This window comes from Kogia breviceps, chromosome 8 (genome assembly GCF_026419965.1).
Source record: "Kogia breviceps isolate mKogBre1 chromosome 8, mKogBre1 haplotype 1, whole genome shotgun sequence".
NCBI classification, from domain to species: Eukaryota; Metazoa; Chordata; class Mammalia; order Artiodactyla; family Physeteridae; genus Kogia; species Kogia breviceps.
The window spans coordinates 11,908,349-11,925,734 of record NC_081317.1 but is presented as its reverse complement, the minus strand read 5'-3'; the positions used below and the strand labels follow the sequence as shown (position 1 = coordinate 11,925,734).

General features: G+C 48.2%; 1 protein-coding gene and 1 long non-coding RNA gene across 9 annotated transcripts in view; one reads left to right on the top strand and one right to left on the bottom strand.

Moving 5' to 3' along the window:
• Positions 1-923: 923 nt before the first annotated feature.
• Positions 924-16,058, top strand: LOC131761903 (uncharacterized). Its single transcript, XR_010841863.1, has 6 exons — positions 924-10,865; positions 13,269-13,468; positions 13,578-13,674; positions 14,954-15,044; positions 15,214-15,407; positions 15,605-16,058. It is a non-coding gene; the product is annotated as an uncharacterized lncRNA (long non-coding RNA).
• Positions 991-17,386, bottom strand: part of STRBP (spermatid perinuclear RNA binding protein) — a 150,747-nt gene continuing 134,351 nt past the window's right edge. For 3 of the 8 annotated variants that reach the window (XM_067040781.1, XM_059073070.2, XM_067040783.1), the window contains one exon: positions 15,807-16,776. In XM_067040781.1, the coding sequence (XP_066896882.1) occupies positions 16,700-16,776 (77 nt within the window). In that variant the 3' untranslated portion in view covers positions 15,807-16,699. Of the gene's footprint in view, positions 1,282-13,285; positions 14,299-15,806; positions 16,777-17,386 lie in introns of those variants that run through there. The other 5 variants (XR_010841861.1, XR_010841862.1, XR_010841860.1 and 2 more) reach the window with 4 other exon arrangements.

The window sequence follows — 17,386 nt, the reverse complement described above, 5'->3', positions numbered from 1 at the left end:
CGCAACACCCCTGTGAGTTCAGTGACGTTATCCCCAGATTTGAAAGCGAAGGTGAAAGGCCCGTGATGACGAGATCTGGGATGTCAGTGCTTTGTACCAGGTACCACCACCTCCGCCTTCTCTTCCAGGGCCCCCAAGCAAGGAGAGCAATGCTCCTCCCTCCACCCCGTTTTCAACTCATCTGGCCGTTCCCTGTGCCAGTCACGGGCCAGAGGGCGGGAGCGGGGCCCCTGGGGGGAAGCAGCGGCGGGCCGGCCTCGCCAAGCTCTTCTTCCCCTCAGTGCGCTGTGGTTGTAAAGCCCAGGGGACGGCATGCAGGGCGAAGGGGGCCCTGAGTTACAGCACACCCAGTGCCTTCGTCCACTTACCTGGAGGGCAGCGACAGGCCTGGCCTGGCTCCCTCCAAGACCCCCTGCCTGGCCGCCTTTGTCCTTCTTCCTGGGGTGGGCGGAGACCTTACTGTAGTCTTGGGAGTTACTGGGGTAGGTCAACTGCAGGAGCCTCACAGGGGGAGCAGCAGGAAGACTTTTGGCTTCCTTTTCAAATTGCTGCTGCCATTTACAAGCCCTACTCCCTCAGGCAAGTCCCTTTATCTTTGAGCCTTAGTGTCTCGATGTGTAATATCTGCCAGCTCTGGGGACGGGGTCAGGATTAAGAGGGAGGCAGGTGTGTGAGGGGCACCCGGTGAACGCTGAGCTGAGCTGAGCTGAGCTGAGCTGAGCTGAGGCGGCAGCACTCACACCACTCGCTGCACCAGGGGCCCGGGTCAAAGGTTCAAGTTGAGTAAACATTTGGCACCATTAGCAGAGGCAGCGTTTCAAGGACCGCAAACAGGAATAGGAATGAGGCCTGGCCCTCTGCATGAAGGGAAGATCCTTCCACATGTGCTGAGCTGGAGAGGCAGGGCCAGGAAAGTGGTTCTGCACTTGACCCTTTCATCAGTCAAAGCCAGAGTCAGTCTGTCCTGCACAGAACAGTGCAGGCCATTGCTGTTGAAGACAGAAGCTTTTATTTTTATTCATCCAAATGGGGAAAATGCAACATGTCATGGCGTTATAGACAAGCTGCAGCAGCCAGACAAGAGGGTCAGTCTACGGCGGAGTCCAACACAATCAGTGCGCAGGAGCCGCAGCGTGGGTGCTGCCTGTGGGAGTCGGGGTGCAGAGTCCCTTTGGGTGAAGGCCAGGCGTCTGTGGGCGAGGCACTGGTGAGAGTCCACACGTGCAGGCCGCTGCTTCAACCACGCCACAGGTTGAAAGTTCGGAGTCCTACGTGTAATCACTGCCCCAGAGAGGGAGGACAATCCAGGGTGGTCGCATTCGCCAGTGTTTTTTTTTTTTTTTATCATAATACCCAACATGAAGTTATTGCCAGGGACTCTGCACTGTAATTATACTATGTACACTTGTGTATTCAGAAAAAACACAGTAAATAGATACAGATAGGTATTTTAAATAGATTTCTTAAAAACTACCTTGGCCATCACCAGACCAGAGAGAGAGCAAGCTGTATGTAGCCAGGAGTCCAGTGTCACGTCTGTAACCGTGCAGTAAGCCGGGAAAGGTTTTCTACCCACCACTACACGCAGCCTTCTCCTTGCCTCCTGAGTGCCCCATCCTGGGGCCAAGGAAGGGCTGCGACTGAGCAGGACCCCTTCCTCCTTTGTGAGGGAGGCCCCTTCTTGAACGGCTCAGGGCTTCAGGTCTAGACTGGCTGCCTCCTGTCTCCTTCCCAGACAGTGAGTTCTGCTCTCGGAAAGGGTGAGAAGCGAATCTCAGAGGCCGCGCTCCTGGAATCCTATGCGGCAGGGAGACCCGGGTGCCTGCGCCGTGGGGCTTAACAGGCAGAGCCGGGCCCCAGGCCAGCCCCTTCCCTGGCCCTCCTGCCTCACAGTCCCTGGAAGTGCCCTGGCCCTGATTAGGGCTCCCTCAGGAGACCTGCCTTTTCCTGAAGGTGTGACTGGGCCCCAACCAGCCACTTAGACCAGAGGTTCAACACAATAGGCCAGACAGTCCCTAGTCGGAGGCCCGAGTTGATAGATACTTTGGGGAAAAGAGGATCAACACTGCTAAGAGCTGAAGTAAATGAAGTGTGCCCAAGGCAGGTGGCTCATGACTCACTAGAAGACATCAAGAGGGACAGAGGCAAAGGAGGAGTCCCACCTTGACCAAGCATTCCCTTTGCTGCCTCAAGCCCCTGGGAAGGAAGTCCGTGTGGAGGTTGGCGACAGCTCACAAGACACGCAGAGCCGCCCTTGATTCCCGGGAGATGCGGGAAGTAAGGCCCCTGGTCAGGAGCCTTGAGGATGCCTGTTGTCTGAGAAGCCACCACAGTAAGTGAACGAGGGGACAAGCGGCACTCAGTGTCCCCTCTGCAAAGTAGGGGTGCAGTGTGAACCCCACCTGACCGCACAGGGCTGGCCTGAGCAGGAGACACCGCATGGTCAGGGAAAGGGATGCATCAAACACCAGCACTGCCGGCCTGGCAGGTGAGAGAAGAGGTATTTCTGGAACCCGACTAAACTCCACACCATGCCTCCTGTGGGCCATTGTCACGACCTGGGCGTCAGGGCCGCAGCCGAGGGAGCCGGTGAGGGGAGAGCCCAGGAGGCTCACAGAGTGACACGGACACGTCAAGGAAAGGAAAGGAACGTCACCTTAACCGCAGCTTAAGCCCGAGGGTGTCTGTGAGGGGAGGAGCTCACGCCAGCCGGAAGGGAGCGAAGGGAGCAGGGGAAGAGGCTGGGCACTGAAGGTGCAGCTTTCTTGATTAGGAGCTACAGGTGGAGAGGACAGTCTTTTTAGCCATCTATCTAAACTCCTATCCTTATCCATGCTTCATCTTCATGAACAAAGATTTTTAAAAGTCTTCCCAGAACAGCAGAAATATTTAGGTTAGAATCAAAAAAGGAACTTTCAGACCATCATCTGTTTCCCCAAGCAGGAAAATGAGACAGATGGCACGTAGCTTATGGTCGTGGGCCAGGGTGGGGCAGGGGCCAGGCTCAAGCTCCACGAGGGTCTAGGGTGCCCCAGACACAAGCCTCCCTGTGAGGCCAGAGCCGCCCGCAGCGCAGGCTGAGCTGCCCGATGAAAGACCACAGCTGGAGGCACATCCGGCTGGGCCAGGCTCGCCTCTGTCTTTGCCGTTCCAGGACCCCAGAAACACCTCTGGAAGACCCAGGCCGTACTCCTTAGAGATGAGAAGTTACGCACCCGCGGCCATGCTGAGAGCACCGCCCCCCGGAGCCTGAGGAGCCCCACGGCAGCAGCCCGCATGCCCCGGAGCTGTGGCTTTTCCGCGACTCTTCCTTCCACAGCCCTCACCGGACCTCGGTGATGACAAGCCGTGCCCTCAGAGCAGGCAGCAGCAGCGCCCTCAGCCAGCCCACCACCCACCTGCCTGAGGCCCTGCCCACATCTGCCTAACGGCTCAGGGCAGCACCAAAGCCCTCACCTGCTGGCTCAGTCCCCAGAGGATCCACAGCCACACGAAACCGGTCCACGGTGCAGCGCTGCCGGAGCCGTGCGGGGAGGGCCCCCCTGGGGCCAGCACCGCCACCGCCCCGCCGCAGGGCCTCGGGCAAGTGCCTTCCCTCCTCTGCGCCGCGCGTGATCCTCACCCACTCCTACGGGCCCGTGCGGGTTTCAAGGAAACAGCATCTGCGCAGGCCTCTTCGTGGGCTCGTGAAGCCAGCACCCCTCCAGACTTCTGTCCACGTCAAGGGAGAACGCTGGCAGCTCGCGCCCCTGGAACCTCACCTCACGGTGCTCAGTCAACAGCAGTTCCCTTCACCTGCCTAGAAACATCTCTGAGGGAAAATACTGTGGAGAGTAGAAAGCACTACATAGAGTTTTTTCCTTGCTCCAACTACACGCGGAGCACCTCGGGGCAGGCGCCGTGTCCGGTCTGCAGTGTCCCCCCGCGCGACATCAGTCCTGGCCTAGAGCGTCTGGGATGCACCTGAGCAGCACCTGCTCGGGCCTGTGCATCTTGCCTCGGTTTACGGGCACCAGCTCCATGCGGCTTTTGCGCCAGGTTAACTCCATTCTGAAGTGAGGGGAAGCCCATCCCTAGCATTTTTCACCCTCATACACCAGGGAAGGCCCCGATCCAAAATTAGACACGAGACAGAGCGTTTCATTTGTCTTGCCGTTTAAGCTGTCTCTGGAAAGTGAGAGAGAAGAAGCCCGAAGGCAGCAGACCATGTAAAGCCCTGCCGTGTCAGAAACTGTGCCACTCACTGGCACCCTATAGCCAGCGGCCAGGAAAGCTACCCAACTCGGAGGTCTCTCCTTCCCACTCGGGTACCAACAGTAACCAGACTCTGGGCGAAAGAGTCCAGACTAAACTGAAAGCTATTACTTGTAACCACGAACGTGGTCTTCCCCAACCAGAGGATCTTTCCAAAGTGCATCTGTGATCACTTCACCTTCTTGAGCACAACCTCCCACTGGCTCCCCAGCGCCCTTTATTCACAGGCTGGGCCCCAGCCGTCCTCCTCTCCGGAGCTGCCTCCCTCCCTCCCTCCTTCCCTCCTCAGGCTCTCCGGGTTCACCCTCGGTCTTCTCTCCCTGAGCCCCGTTCTGTATTTCGCTCTGCAGCTCCTGCTCCCCCAAAAGGGCCCACCTCTCACTCAAAATCTGAGGTCCTTCTGGGCAAGAGCTGCACACCTAACAGATGCACAGGAAGCCTTCGTGGGAAAATAGATGGGTCCAGGCAGCAGACGGGAGGAAGCTTCCAGTCATGATTAAGCCAGAGGGTGAGTAACTGCCACAGTCCAAGGCAGGGATTGGCGAAGTGTGGCCTGCAGCCACGCCTGTCTGTCTACACTCTGCCTCTGGCTGCGCGGGTGCTGCTGGAACGGCAGAGCTGAGTAGCTGTGACAGAGCGAATGAGCCACAAGCCTGAAAGAGTTACTCCCTGGACCTTTCCAGAAAGTTTTTCGACACCAGGCCTAAGGCAGCGTTCCCATCGATTTCCACACTGTGACACAACAAAAAGGTGATTTTTCTGTGGCCCACTGGGCTAAACAAAGAATGCCACTGGTAGGTAGAGACACCTTGTCACCCCAAAGGCCAATGCAATCAGTGTCTCTCTCAGTAAACCCTAACCTTTCAGAACTCTGACCTAAAGGCTCAAAACCACCACTGCCTTTTTAGCCCCCGTCCCCAACAGAGGTATAGAAACACAGAAGTGCAGAGACCCACCCCGACTCCTCCTCGGGTCTCCCTGCGCACCTGTGCAGAACGAGCCAGAGGTGGCAGGACAGACACAAAACTGAGGCCCAAAGCAAATTCTCCAGCAGTCTTACAATTTTGCCTTTCCCCTTCCCTATAGTGCTCTGTGGAGCAGGTGTGTACCTTCCCCCGGCTGAAGACCCTGCTGTGCAAACGTTGAATCCAATGAACTCCAGCCCTTGCCCAGGTGAAGAAGCCAAAACATTACTTTTTTTAAAAAGCAGAAACCTCTGTACCAACGAACATCCAGTACCTGCCACTCCCTTTGACTGGCAAACGCAGCAGAGCAGAAACGCAGGGAAAGGGTAAGATGCTGACTGACCGGCCCATAAACCTCTCTGTCCTTTGCCAAAGGAGACGCTTCCCAGAGAGCACAAGAAGGGGGCTCCGAGCCTCTGCACCCATGAGAATGTCGGGCCCACCGAGTCCCCGCTTCCCGGCCAATGGAGATGGACCTTGCTACACTGCAACGCCTCTCCCCGCCACCACCCCCCTTTCCTGTCTTTTGGTCCCAGGCACCTACTGAACAGTGGCCCCCAGTTCCCCGGCTGCACGTGGCGTTTCTGTGGTTCCCTGGCCCCATAACCTCCTGCTGGGCCCAGGCAAGGAGCCTGGACTATGAAGAGATGCCATTCCTGCCTCTGACGCCCTCAGCCAGCCTCCTTCATCCTTCAGCCAGGCACCTGCAACAGCCTCTGACTCCTTCCTTTGGTCCTTCCCCATCCAGCTGTCCAAACTGATCCTCCAGAATTCTCTCACCGTTCTGGAAGATGGTAAGCACTGCAGGGCACGGCGCCCAAGGCCTTTCACGGAGTGGCCCCAAACTACACATGCCATCTGCTACTTCACCCTCCTGACCATCCCAGTTCCCAGGTTCCCATTAACAAGCACCTCCACGCTGTCTGAGAAGCCGTGCCCTTCTGCGCAAACCAGGCGCCCCTCCTTGAGACCTCCCAGCCAGCTGGAAGCCATGGCCACATCTACCGGAGCCCCTCTCACTCTCTAAGTCACGCAGCTCTTAAGTCTCTTCACAGGCCTGGCTCCGCTCCTGGACTGACTGGGAGCCCTCCTCCCAAGCACAGAAGATGGCTCTCGTTCTGTTCAAGGCCCCAAGCAGTCCCCTCCCCCTTCCCGGGCTCCTTCTTGGTCAGGGGTTTCACCTTCTAGGCTGAAAATCCTGACACCTTCCTCAAGTGCTCCTTCTCCCCCAGCACAGCCTGGTTAGTAGTAGGAGGTGACAGTGAATGTTGCCAATAGATCCATGTGCCCAGGAGGGGAGAAGCAGTCTTGACAGTGTCACCAACCACATCAGCATTCTGTGCAAACTGTCACCCCATGGAAGACCTTCCTCTGCAGTTTCCAAACAGCTGGCTACCTGCCTGAGCACTCCTGGTAACGTGGGGCCTACTTCTCACCACACCTCACGAGAGGCACACTTCAGCTCCAACTGCCCAACTGCCTTTACCATGACTATCTTTCCCCTTCTGGAACCGCATACGGCAAGTAAATACAACCCTTTAGAACAGCTGATGGAAAGGTCCATGATCTCTCTAGGTCTGTCCTTCAGCAGCCTCAACCTATCCCGTCTTGAGGTGCTTTCAGCTTTCCTGAGTTCCTCAGGTGCCACCTTCCAGATGATGTGGAAGGAGGGATCCCCTCCAGGATGGTGGCCGCCATATCTCCCATAATGCAGCCTCCAAGGGCCTGAAGGATGTCAGAGAGCTAAGCATCTTCTGAGACCGTCTACATCACGGAAGGGCCCAGTGAGACCCTGGCACCAGTGCTCTGGGAAGGCGACTGTGAGGGTGACCCCTTTGGTTGGAGCACACAAGGCAGGCCTAGCCAGAAACATGACAGCTGACGACCAAATCGTGGGTGAAGCTCAGTAGAAAAGCACACTCCCAACAGCATATACCTTCCCTCCACACAAAGCCTGGGGGTCTCTCCGATGGCAGTTACTGGTTTGCAGTTTTATTACAGGGTTCAGTTACAGCACAAAAAGATCATCTGTGGAAACAGACCCAACTGTGCAGCTGGCAAAGAAAACAACAAACAGGCCACCTGGCCCAAGGCTGGCCAGTCAGTTACCTTGCCCAGGAGCCAGGTTAGCCAGACAAGAATGAGCCCGAAGTCTGGTTTCTTTTTTCCCCCGGGGGTGGGGAGAAGAGGTGGCTTTCTGCGTGTTTTGTCTCAAACCACACAGGACACATCCCAGAAGTCTGGAAGAAAGGTAAGTAGAACGAATGCCTCATAAAGAGGAGAGGAAACTTGCCAAACGGTTTTAGAAAACAGGATAGGCAGCAGCCTAGACTGTCAACACCAACCACCAGTGGTGAGTACAGCGCCAGGAGAACGGGTGGGCTCGGCCACTACCTAGCTGTGTAATTTTGGGCAAGTCATCTTGTCTAAGCCTCTATCTATTTCCTCATCTGTAAAAGGAGAAAATTTCTAGATCCCACGGTTGTGGTGGAGCTCCAATCTAATCCCTAAGAAAGGGCTTCTGTTAACTCTAAAAGCAGGAGAATATGCCATTTCTTCTGTGTGATTAAAAACTCACTTATCAGGAGCAACAGTGTTTTACCAACAAATAAGCTGGTGGTTTGCAGAGGCCTCTTGGCTTCAATTTTCTTGTCTGTGCAGTGGGAACAACCACCCCTGCGCTGCAGCTTCTCTGAGTGGGACCATCAGGGCAGGGGGCACAGTCATGGCCCGGAGAGAGCTCTGCTGGCGCGCTGCACACGAGGTGCCATTCCCTCCACAAGTCGCGGCTCAACAACTCCTACAACCTGGGTTTACGTTCCCTTCTTCCTGTTCCGCTCCAGGATTATAGCAGGCGGCTCAGAAAAACGGCAACTGCCAAGGCTGGTGGTGACTTGGGGTTAGGGAAGAATATCTTTCCCTGAAGAGGATTCTGCATCCACCTCCACGCCCACCTAACCCTAAGCAGAGACCCGGCCAGCACTAATCTGCCGAGGAGCTGGTGAGGGGACCACAGCCTTCCGTGAAGCCAAGTCCAGGGGACACTCCTGGCAAGCAGAACAGGCCACTGCAATCTGCCCCTCACCCCCATCTCTGCTCGACACTTGCCCAGGGCCACCTCTCTGCACTCACACCCCAACCCGGGACCACCCCTCTTCCTTTGACCCAATGAGCCCAGCCTCACCAGCTCTCCTTCAGAGTCTGGCTCAAATCTTTTAAGACATCCCCCCCATCACCAATCTCAGGCCAGACAGCCTGTACTCAGAAAGCATTAGCTAAATGAAAACGCACACTTCAATTTCTCATTGATATTCAAACAGAAAAACAAGCTTCAAATACAAAAGCTTCCTCTGTTTATATAGCCACACCTCAGCCCTCCAGTCTCTTTCCAGTTTGTTAATCTTTTCCAACTGCTCTAAAAGAAAACAGCCCTATTTTAGGCCAGGATATCTGGTCTAAAATGACCTCAAGTCAAAGCCTAGATTCTAGCACAGGAGCCTGGGATAGGTTTGACCGGTGAGCTCCAAAGATCCTGTGACAGTGAGGCCCCTGGCTTGTTGTGTTCAGGCCCTTTTTAGGCTCCATTCGGCCTTGCCTCACTGCCCACACACTACCTTCCTGTCCCCCGATGTGCTTCTTCACCTTCTTTCCAGACTTTTAACCGATACATAGCATGGTACAGCAGAAAAAGGCTCTGGCACTGAACAGAGCTGGATTTCATTCTTGACTCTAGCACTTAACTCTGAGCCTCAGTTTTTTCATCTGTAAAATAAGAATAACACCACCTTCAAGAAGGCTGAGAAATAAGAAAAATGTCCAAGTGCCTGGCACACACAAGGTGCCAGTTTTAGCATCTTTCCTCCCACTCTACTTTCTTCCATCCACTGCTGCCCACAGCCCAAAATGACCTAAACTGCGGGCCACTGTTAACTACCTGGGACGTTCAGCTGACATGTGAATGCATAGACTGTTCTTCCAAACCACACAGAAGGATCCAGGTAGGAGAAACTGAAACAAAGCAGAGAGAGACTAGGCTCCTATAGGCAGCGCAAAGGGAATGCCCTCACTGCAGCAGGCTAATCCCGTTACCTCCTGGGCGCCATAAACAGCAAAAAGATGACTCAGGACCACATCTCCAGCTAGGATATGCTAATCTGACTCTTAAACTGCCTGGGCAGATGGTGGCAATCTCCACACTACCCACCAGCAGAGACAGCATAGTTTGTTTGCAGAAATAGCAAAGTTCTGCCAAGAAAGACCCTAAGACCCTCCTTAGAAGGACCAAGTAATAAGGGTGTTAACAACTGACTGATCAAAGCAAAACAAACAACACCCGAGGCCTTCCCTCAGTGTTCTTACTGAGGCAAGGAGTCCACCCAGATGGCTACAGCTGAGGAATGGGGTCACTTCTGCCAGGACATCGCTGACACAAATATCTCCTGGATTGAAGAAAAGCCTCTTGACTATAATGCAATTCTACCTTATTTGCCTTTAAAAGTAACAGTCCTATCTACACAGTTTTTATAACCTTAGAGCATCACAGAACTCCATCTGTATTCCCCATTCAGCTCACCTCTACCAGCAGAGAGGGATGCGGCTGCACACTTTTCTCCAGAGGTTCCAGGGGTCCACGTAGACACGTGCGAGCCAGAGACAGGAAGATGCTCACCCTTTATTCAGACCAACCATCTACTCATTTTTCTTTCTGCTGAAAAGCAACTTCCCGACTGTGTCCAGATAGATAAATGGGTAGATGGACAGAGAGAAAGGGATGGATAGACAGGTATGTTTTTTTCTAAGATTAACAGGCAAGAGGGAGGCCTCGAGTGGTGTTAAGTACAGATTTTTTTTTTTTTCTTTTTTTTTTTGCGGTACTTGGGCCTCTCACTGTTGTGGCCTCTCCCGTTGCGGAGCGCAGGCTCCGGACGCACAGGCTCGGCGGCCATGGCTCATGGGCGTAGCCGCTCTGTGGCATGTGGGATCTCCCCGGACCGGGGCACGAACCCGTGTCCCCTGCATCGGCAGGCGGGCTCTCAACCACTGCGCCACCAGGGAAGCCCCAGATTTTTTTTAACCAAGGTGTTGGCGGCAAACTGGAAGAGAGAAGCATCCTAGTCAACAGCCTTCTGAACATGCCACCTGGTCTCCTCTTTCTTTTCTGTGGTTTACAGTAACTTGCTTTCTACCTGCCAAATAAATGATGAGCTCTGAATGTCAGATTCTGGGGCTAGCTGTAGTCAAACACACACTCTTTTCTTACTAATGCACTGGCAGGAAACTTAGAAACAGCAGGCTGATAAGCTCAGCCCCTTTGAAGTTCCAAGCACACCTAAATCGCAAAGCAAGTATTACGAACCCCTGGCAACAGACTGCCCGATGATTAACTTCCACAGAGAAACATGAACATCTTCATCCAGCACGGATCTGCAGCAGCCTCCCACACCAGGTCTCACCCAGTGTTTGCTTTGTATCTCCTGTCTGACCCGAAGATGCTAGGAGTCTTCTCCCAAAGCCAGGAGTATCCCAAACCTGTCTACACTAAAGAACCCAGGCCGCTCCCCCCGAGCAGGCCATCCACCTGCTTCTCCACTACCTGCCAGTACAGCCCAGCCTCCCGCACGTATTTTGTCACCTCAGCCAACCATGGTAAGAACGGTCAGCATTTACTGAGCACTTACTCTGTACCAGGTACTATTCAAAGCACTCTGTGTATTAACTCAGAATCTAATTCTCAGGCCCCACAGGAATTTGCTGGAGGGAGAAAAATATACTCTGGCCCAGAGTCCCACATGGTTTCTAATCCCTATTTCTAGCTGTGCTATAAAGCTTACATAACCTAATTTGCATTATGTTGCTATTTTTAAAACTCCAAAGATCACTGCTTCAAGCATCAATGGAAACTGTTAGCTCTTACCTAAAATGATAATGTGGGAAAGGATAGCTATTCTTACAACTAAGTCAACTTCAATTCTTGACTTAAAACAGACTTTCTGGAAGATGCTATTAGGAAAGGAAGGAACTTACATAAGAAGTACTAGCTCTGTGCTCTGTAAGTAACTGCTAGAGAGAAACACATCAATATTGAACTCACCTCAGTGGTGGACAGCTTCCTGGCTCTGCAGGTTATTCATTTACCACCCATCTCCCTTCCCGGCCTCCTAAGTAACACTGAGGAATCTCTGGTCAATGGATGGCATGGCCTCAGATGGTTTCAGAGTGCGAGTCTGAATACAACAGAACCTTTCTTGTTCTGGGTGACTTCAGAAGGACCACCCCCATCCCAGCACCACCAGGGAGGCACTGGCATAAGCTGAATGGGAGTTGCAGGAAGACCATTCACAGAGAAGGGTGTTTTCAGCTTTAACTGCTCTCAATGTCCCTGATTTTTAGGGATCTAGATTGCTAGAAATCTAACTGTTGGGGTTGGGGGGAAGGGGGCAGATCTCCTTAGTTCCCTCCTCTAACTCACTACTGAAGATTTACCTCTACTGCAGTTATTAATGAAACCCAAGAAACAGAAGTGATAATGAATGATTATAAGAGTAAAATTTCCCTCATTTGTCGTCAAAAAATGTGGTCAGTGTTTAACCACTTTTGTTCTTTGCTACACTATAAAAACTGGTTTTTAAGGACTGGGCTCTTTGTTATTCATTTCATTCACTGCACTTACGTGGATAGAGGTCCATGAACATAAACCAGAGTTGGTTTCAGGCTCTCAAAACTGCCAGGGAAATTTAAAATGAGTGAATTTCCAAATGATGCCCATTTTCAGTGATGTCAGAGGGCCCATATTAAATAATGTATAAATAAACTATTAACTAAGTAAATTATCTTCTGACACTGCTAATACATTATTTGGCTCTCAACCTAGGATATTTACAATAGGCCCAATTCCACCAACAAGGAGACTCTCCGATTTAAAAGGTTTCCACTGGGCAGAGCCTGTTTCGCTAGTACCCAGAGAAGAACCTGTCCCGTAAGGGGCACTTGGCGGTTTGATCAGGACTGGAATGTACTTGGTACTAGTCAACTAGACCTCACTCAACCTTTTATAGATGCCGAAGCCACGTTCAATGTACATACAGATTCTGTATGGGAAAAAAGTTGTTCCAGCAACCTTCAAAGTTAGCAATAAAAAGAATACTACTTAGAGACAAATATAAAACATAAACTTCATTCTATCTATCTATCTATATCAAGTACAACCTTAGCACAGAACATCTAACACATATGAAATGCATTTATGGAATGAATACACGTAATGAAGAAGCAAATCCTTTTAAAAATATTTGGCCTAACCCTCATGTATCTTTTAAATGAACTCCATGACGGTTGAATCAGGTAGGAAATAAATCATCTACCTAACCTGGAAAAGACAGATGAATTGCCTTACATCTATTTGGTCTCTGCACACCAGGTATTTACCATTCTAAGTCTTGCCATAATTGAGTCTACAAATACTTAGCTTAACTCAGTCAATTATATATTTTTCCATAGTTACCTTAATATTTTGGTGTTTTTCATCTCCTATTGCTTTTTTTTTTTAATGGCTTCTTGCTGCTGTTGTATTAGGGTATACAACACAGATCAGAAATATTCATTTCTCAGAGAAGTCTCTCCCCTTGAGAAATTGGCACTTTGATCCTCAGCTTATGTAACAGCTACATATAAATGGTTCCTACTGGCACTGTTACCAATCTTGCTGCTTATGAAATTCCAGCACTTTGGCCAAGAGTGCCCTGACGTAAAAATCTTCTTAGGTGAACACTTCCCACCACCGAATTCTTTTATTTAAACAGGTAAGTGTGTGTAATTCGCATATACGTTTTAAGTTTCTATATACATACACACACTTAACTCAAAAGTGAAATGTCTCTCAAAGTATTTATAAGGGTATTAAAAACAAAATGCTGAAAATAATTATTTCACATTTAGATCATAAAAAATTTTTAAGTAATGTGATATAAGACCTAAGAGATCAAATACATCATATATGATTGTCATATATGCATGTTGTGTTCATCGATTTTTAATTTTCTCTTTAATCAGAAAATAAAAGAGCTTACCTTTGTATACTGAGACCACAGCTTACAGTCACTATATCTCAGCCTATTTTATACAAGTGATATGGCTACGAAGGTCCAAGGAGAACGAGAATAAAGTGAGATAAACGTGCTGAAAACTGCTTAAAAGTATTAACCTGAAATACACAGAGGATCCAACACCAGTTTTAAAAATACATTAACGAGGTATTCCCAGCTCTTCAATTAATAATGGTGAATGACTGATTCATGATTTTCAAACATTCACCCAAATTTTTAAAAAGAAGAAAAGGCTAATACCAGCAAAATCTATCAGTGGTTTTGTTCCCCAGGTTAACAATTTGAGAGAGACTACAAACGACTCCAGGAGCCCTGGCTTCCCCGCACCATGCACTGCATCTAGTCAGCATGAGGTATGTCGGGAATCTATTGGACCAATTACCTTGCACAAGAGATGGGGTGCTCCCACAGCCTCAAGAAACACAGCTGCAGGCCACCTCCCTGGCTGGGTGCCAGCCCCCATGCAAAGAATATGGCTTCAAGGAGGACCCCTATCTCTGAGGAATTATAATAGCGCTAACTGACGCAGTCAGGAATGCAACTATTCAGTTTTTGTGCTAAAAAAGTTTAAAAACTGTCAGAAGATAGCACAGCTCATACACTAATTCTAAGTTCTACATTGGTCTGTAGACTCCCCGACAAGAGACTAGGCTAGGAGGGGCTAAGTATATCCATATATTGCTAGGTTTCCAAAGGAAAAGTTTTCAAACAGACACCGTGGCTCTGAATAAAGTATTGCTCTTCTTTAAAATGCTCATTCACTGCTTTCCAAAAGGAGGTGTCAGAGTGCTGTGTCTGAAAGCTGGAAAGCCTCAGGGGGTCACATTGCTCTTAAGACTAAGACATAGAAATTGCCATTTCAAGCCAGACAACCTGATGGTTCTAGAAGTCAGAGAAGAAATCTTGAGGGCCCAAGTGAATAATAAATGGTGCGACGCTCAGAGGCTGGCAATAGGGGCTGTCAATGAAAAAACCACCTACAGTGGAGAAAAGAGCAGAGAAGCAAAACTTTATGTTAATTTCACAGAATTTGGTGAAGCCAAAAGCTTCATTTATATTTCTCTGCTCTTTCAGCTGTAAGTGGAATTTTCATTACAAAATGAAGGGGTGGGAAGGGTAAAGGGGGTGGGGGTAGGGGGAGGACACTTAATTCATTACAAGATTTAAACAGTTGAACTTGCATGGTTACCACTTCTAACAAAGGACTGACAGCTCAATTATTTTAAGTAAAGCAGAGAAATGTAAAAGTTTGCAGCAACTGGGCAGGTTTACAACATGGTTAGTAACTTCCAACAAACAACAACAACAACAAAAAAAAGACTTGGTAGAAACCATTTGAAATGACTGCCATCATGTTGGAAAACAGCACAGCTCCATTTTCACCATTATAGACGGGTTGAGTTATGAAGCTGAGTCAGCTACTTCAAAAGAATTTTCTAAAGAGAAATCTCCAAAGAGATTCCAACTTGGAATGCAAATTTGACAATCAATTTCAAATAACAATACAGCTGCAGCTGCCAATTAATAGTATTCCAAAAACAAAGAGGACTGTTTGTAAATATTTAATTAATAAAAAATGGACACTACCAGCCATGCTTTTTCTTCTCAGTGATGGCTCTGTTTCATCCATAGGTCAGCAAAACGAATCAATGAAACATGAAAACTCCCAGCTGAGATGGGCCCTCTTGTGTACGTCTAGCCACTAATGCACAGGATGAGAATGGTAAGTTCACAGCTACTTCCAGCAAGTGACGAGGTTTTATTAAAGTATCACCCACCACTAATAAAGACAAAAGGTCAAGGAGCAGAAGTAACAAGCATGGGGTAAAAATTTTATTTCTGATAAGTAACACTAACATTTGTTTTAAACTATCTGTTTCATTCTCATTTAGCGGTCCCAAAGAAATCTGGTACATAAATTTGCCATATTTTGTGAAGCCCATTCTCAGAGATGGGTACTGTTCAGCTCCAAAAAACAGAAATGAAGAAAGACGAGGAAAGCTAATTCATACTAAAAACGGACATTTTTAAGACACAGCAAAACTTGTAAATATCAACATGGGACCACACTGTTGCCTTCATGGGGGTGAGTACCTTAATGAAACCATTACCTTCTAGTAACATCATAGGCTTCCAAACAAGGTGAGAATGCAAGTGGAAGACTTAGGTCTGCACCCTTTACAGAACAGCACAATGTTACCAACTGATCATTTTTCACCAGCTTAATCAGGTGTCTTAAAAAATAAATGCTGACCCATGGCTGAAACCTGTCACTTTTCACAGCAGCACTCAACAAGAACTGGGACAATCGAAGAGCAAGTTTTTATGGGGACCCTGTTGCTGCTTTAGATTCTGATGTAATTGAAGAGGATAAGAGACCCTTCAAAGAATCCCAGAAAAATCGCTAATCTTCTCTCTGCATGAAAAAAGCCAGGGAGTGAACACAGTATCTTACAGAGTGAAGAAGGCCACAAGAACAAGAGAGGGTGATTGATCAATTAATTTATTATTTTTTTAAACTTGGAAATTCGGAAACTAAAATAATCACATTCCTCCTTCCCCATCTCTGGGTAGTGCCATCATTTTAATAAGCAATGCTCAGATAACAGAGTAAACCTTTATCATGGGGATGCCCTTGTACAGCAGGAGTACAAAGGGTTTACAAAGTAAACAGACTGGCTCAAACTAACAATCGCCTTTGCTTTGTTTTATCAGTTTGGTTACAAATGAATGGGTTTCTAGGGCTAAGTTATTATTAGTTTTCAATTCTTTATCATTTGATACCAAAACATATCAAAAATAATAAGCTAAAACAATATTCAAACCCATATTTTATTGGCTTTAATTACACACTTCAGTATTTACAAAGTTAAAGTTTAAATGAAAAGTCTCTATTGTATTAAAAAAAATAACTACAGCCCGAATTAAAGTGCCCTGGGGCAAATACATATCAATCAGCTAAGCATCAGTGACTGCATCAGGAACCAGGCAGTACTCTGTGTTACAACAAAGCGGTTTATTTGTGATCAGTGTTTTGAGACTCTATACATCCTTCACGAATTTAATTTTACATAATCTGATACTCCTCTTAAAACTTAAACTTTGAACTGCTAGACTTATTTCCCTAGAACAGAAGGGCTGGTATAAGTTATTTTCCGGAAATGAGGTACCGTTTCACAGAACTAGTTTCTTTTTGTTTGTTTGTTTTCAAGTTTTAGAGAACTAAATTTGCATTTGTTAAAATCAAAAAGTAGGAAAGATGTTCTTTACAAATAATTTTGATCAAGTATGTGTTCAAAGAAAGCAGGATAAAAAGGCTTTTTCTCTAACATTCTGTATGTACTGTATTGTTCAATAGGAATTAGCTTCTGTCATTTGCTAAAAGAATGAGTAGTGGGGAACAGGATATGTTGGGAATTTCATAACGGGTAACAGAACCATTCTCTTGGGTAAACCTACAGAGAAAAGAAACGGAGAGGACTCCAAATAAGTTTAATAATCCAATAAAAATTTCAGGTTAAAAATAAAAAAAGAATCTTACAGTAATTATCATTAACCTTTTCCAGATTAGTCAGTCAACATGTACCATTATGGAAGAGGCCCACAAACTTTGAAGTTACTCTTAATATTTTCCACTCAAAATTAAGATGGCTACATCATAGGAAGAAGGATATTCAAAAAGGGATTTCATCTGAGTGAACTGTCATGAATTATAAAGCTCAAAAGCAATGCTATTGATTAATATGCTGAAGTGACTCTCAATTTGGCACATCACATATTACAGGAGAAACAGGGACGGTCAAGATTCACAGCACAGCTTTCTGTGCAGGCCTCAGATCCCCAGAAAGACAGTTCCAACTGGAGTCATGACCAGGTATTTATCTTAACGGCTACTGCCAATATTGGCATGGCAAATCTGGAAAGATTAATTACTTTCTTAATTTTGTAATTAATGAGTTCTTGTGGCCTCACAAACTTCTGCATACTCAAGCATGATTTGAAATCTGATCCTTATTTCTATTCTAATATTTAAGCTATGGAGAAATCACAAAGCAGCAACAGCAG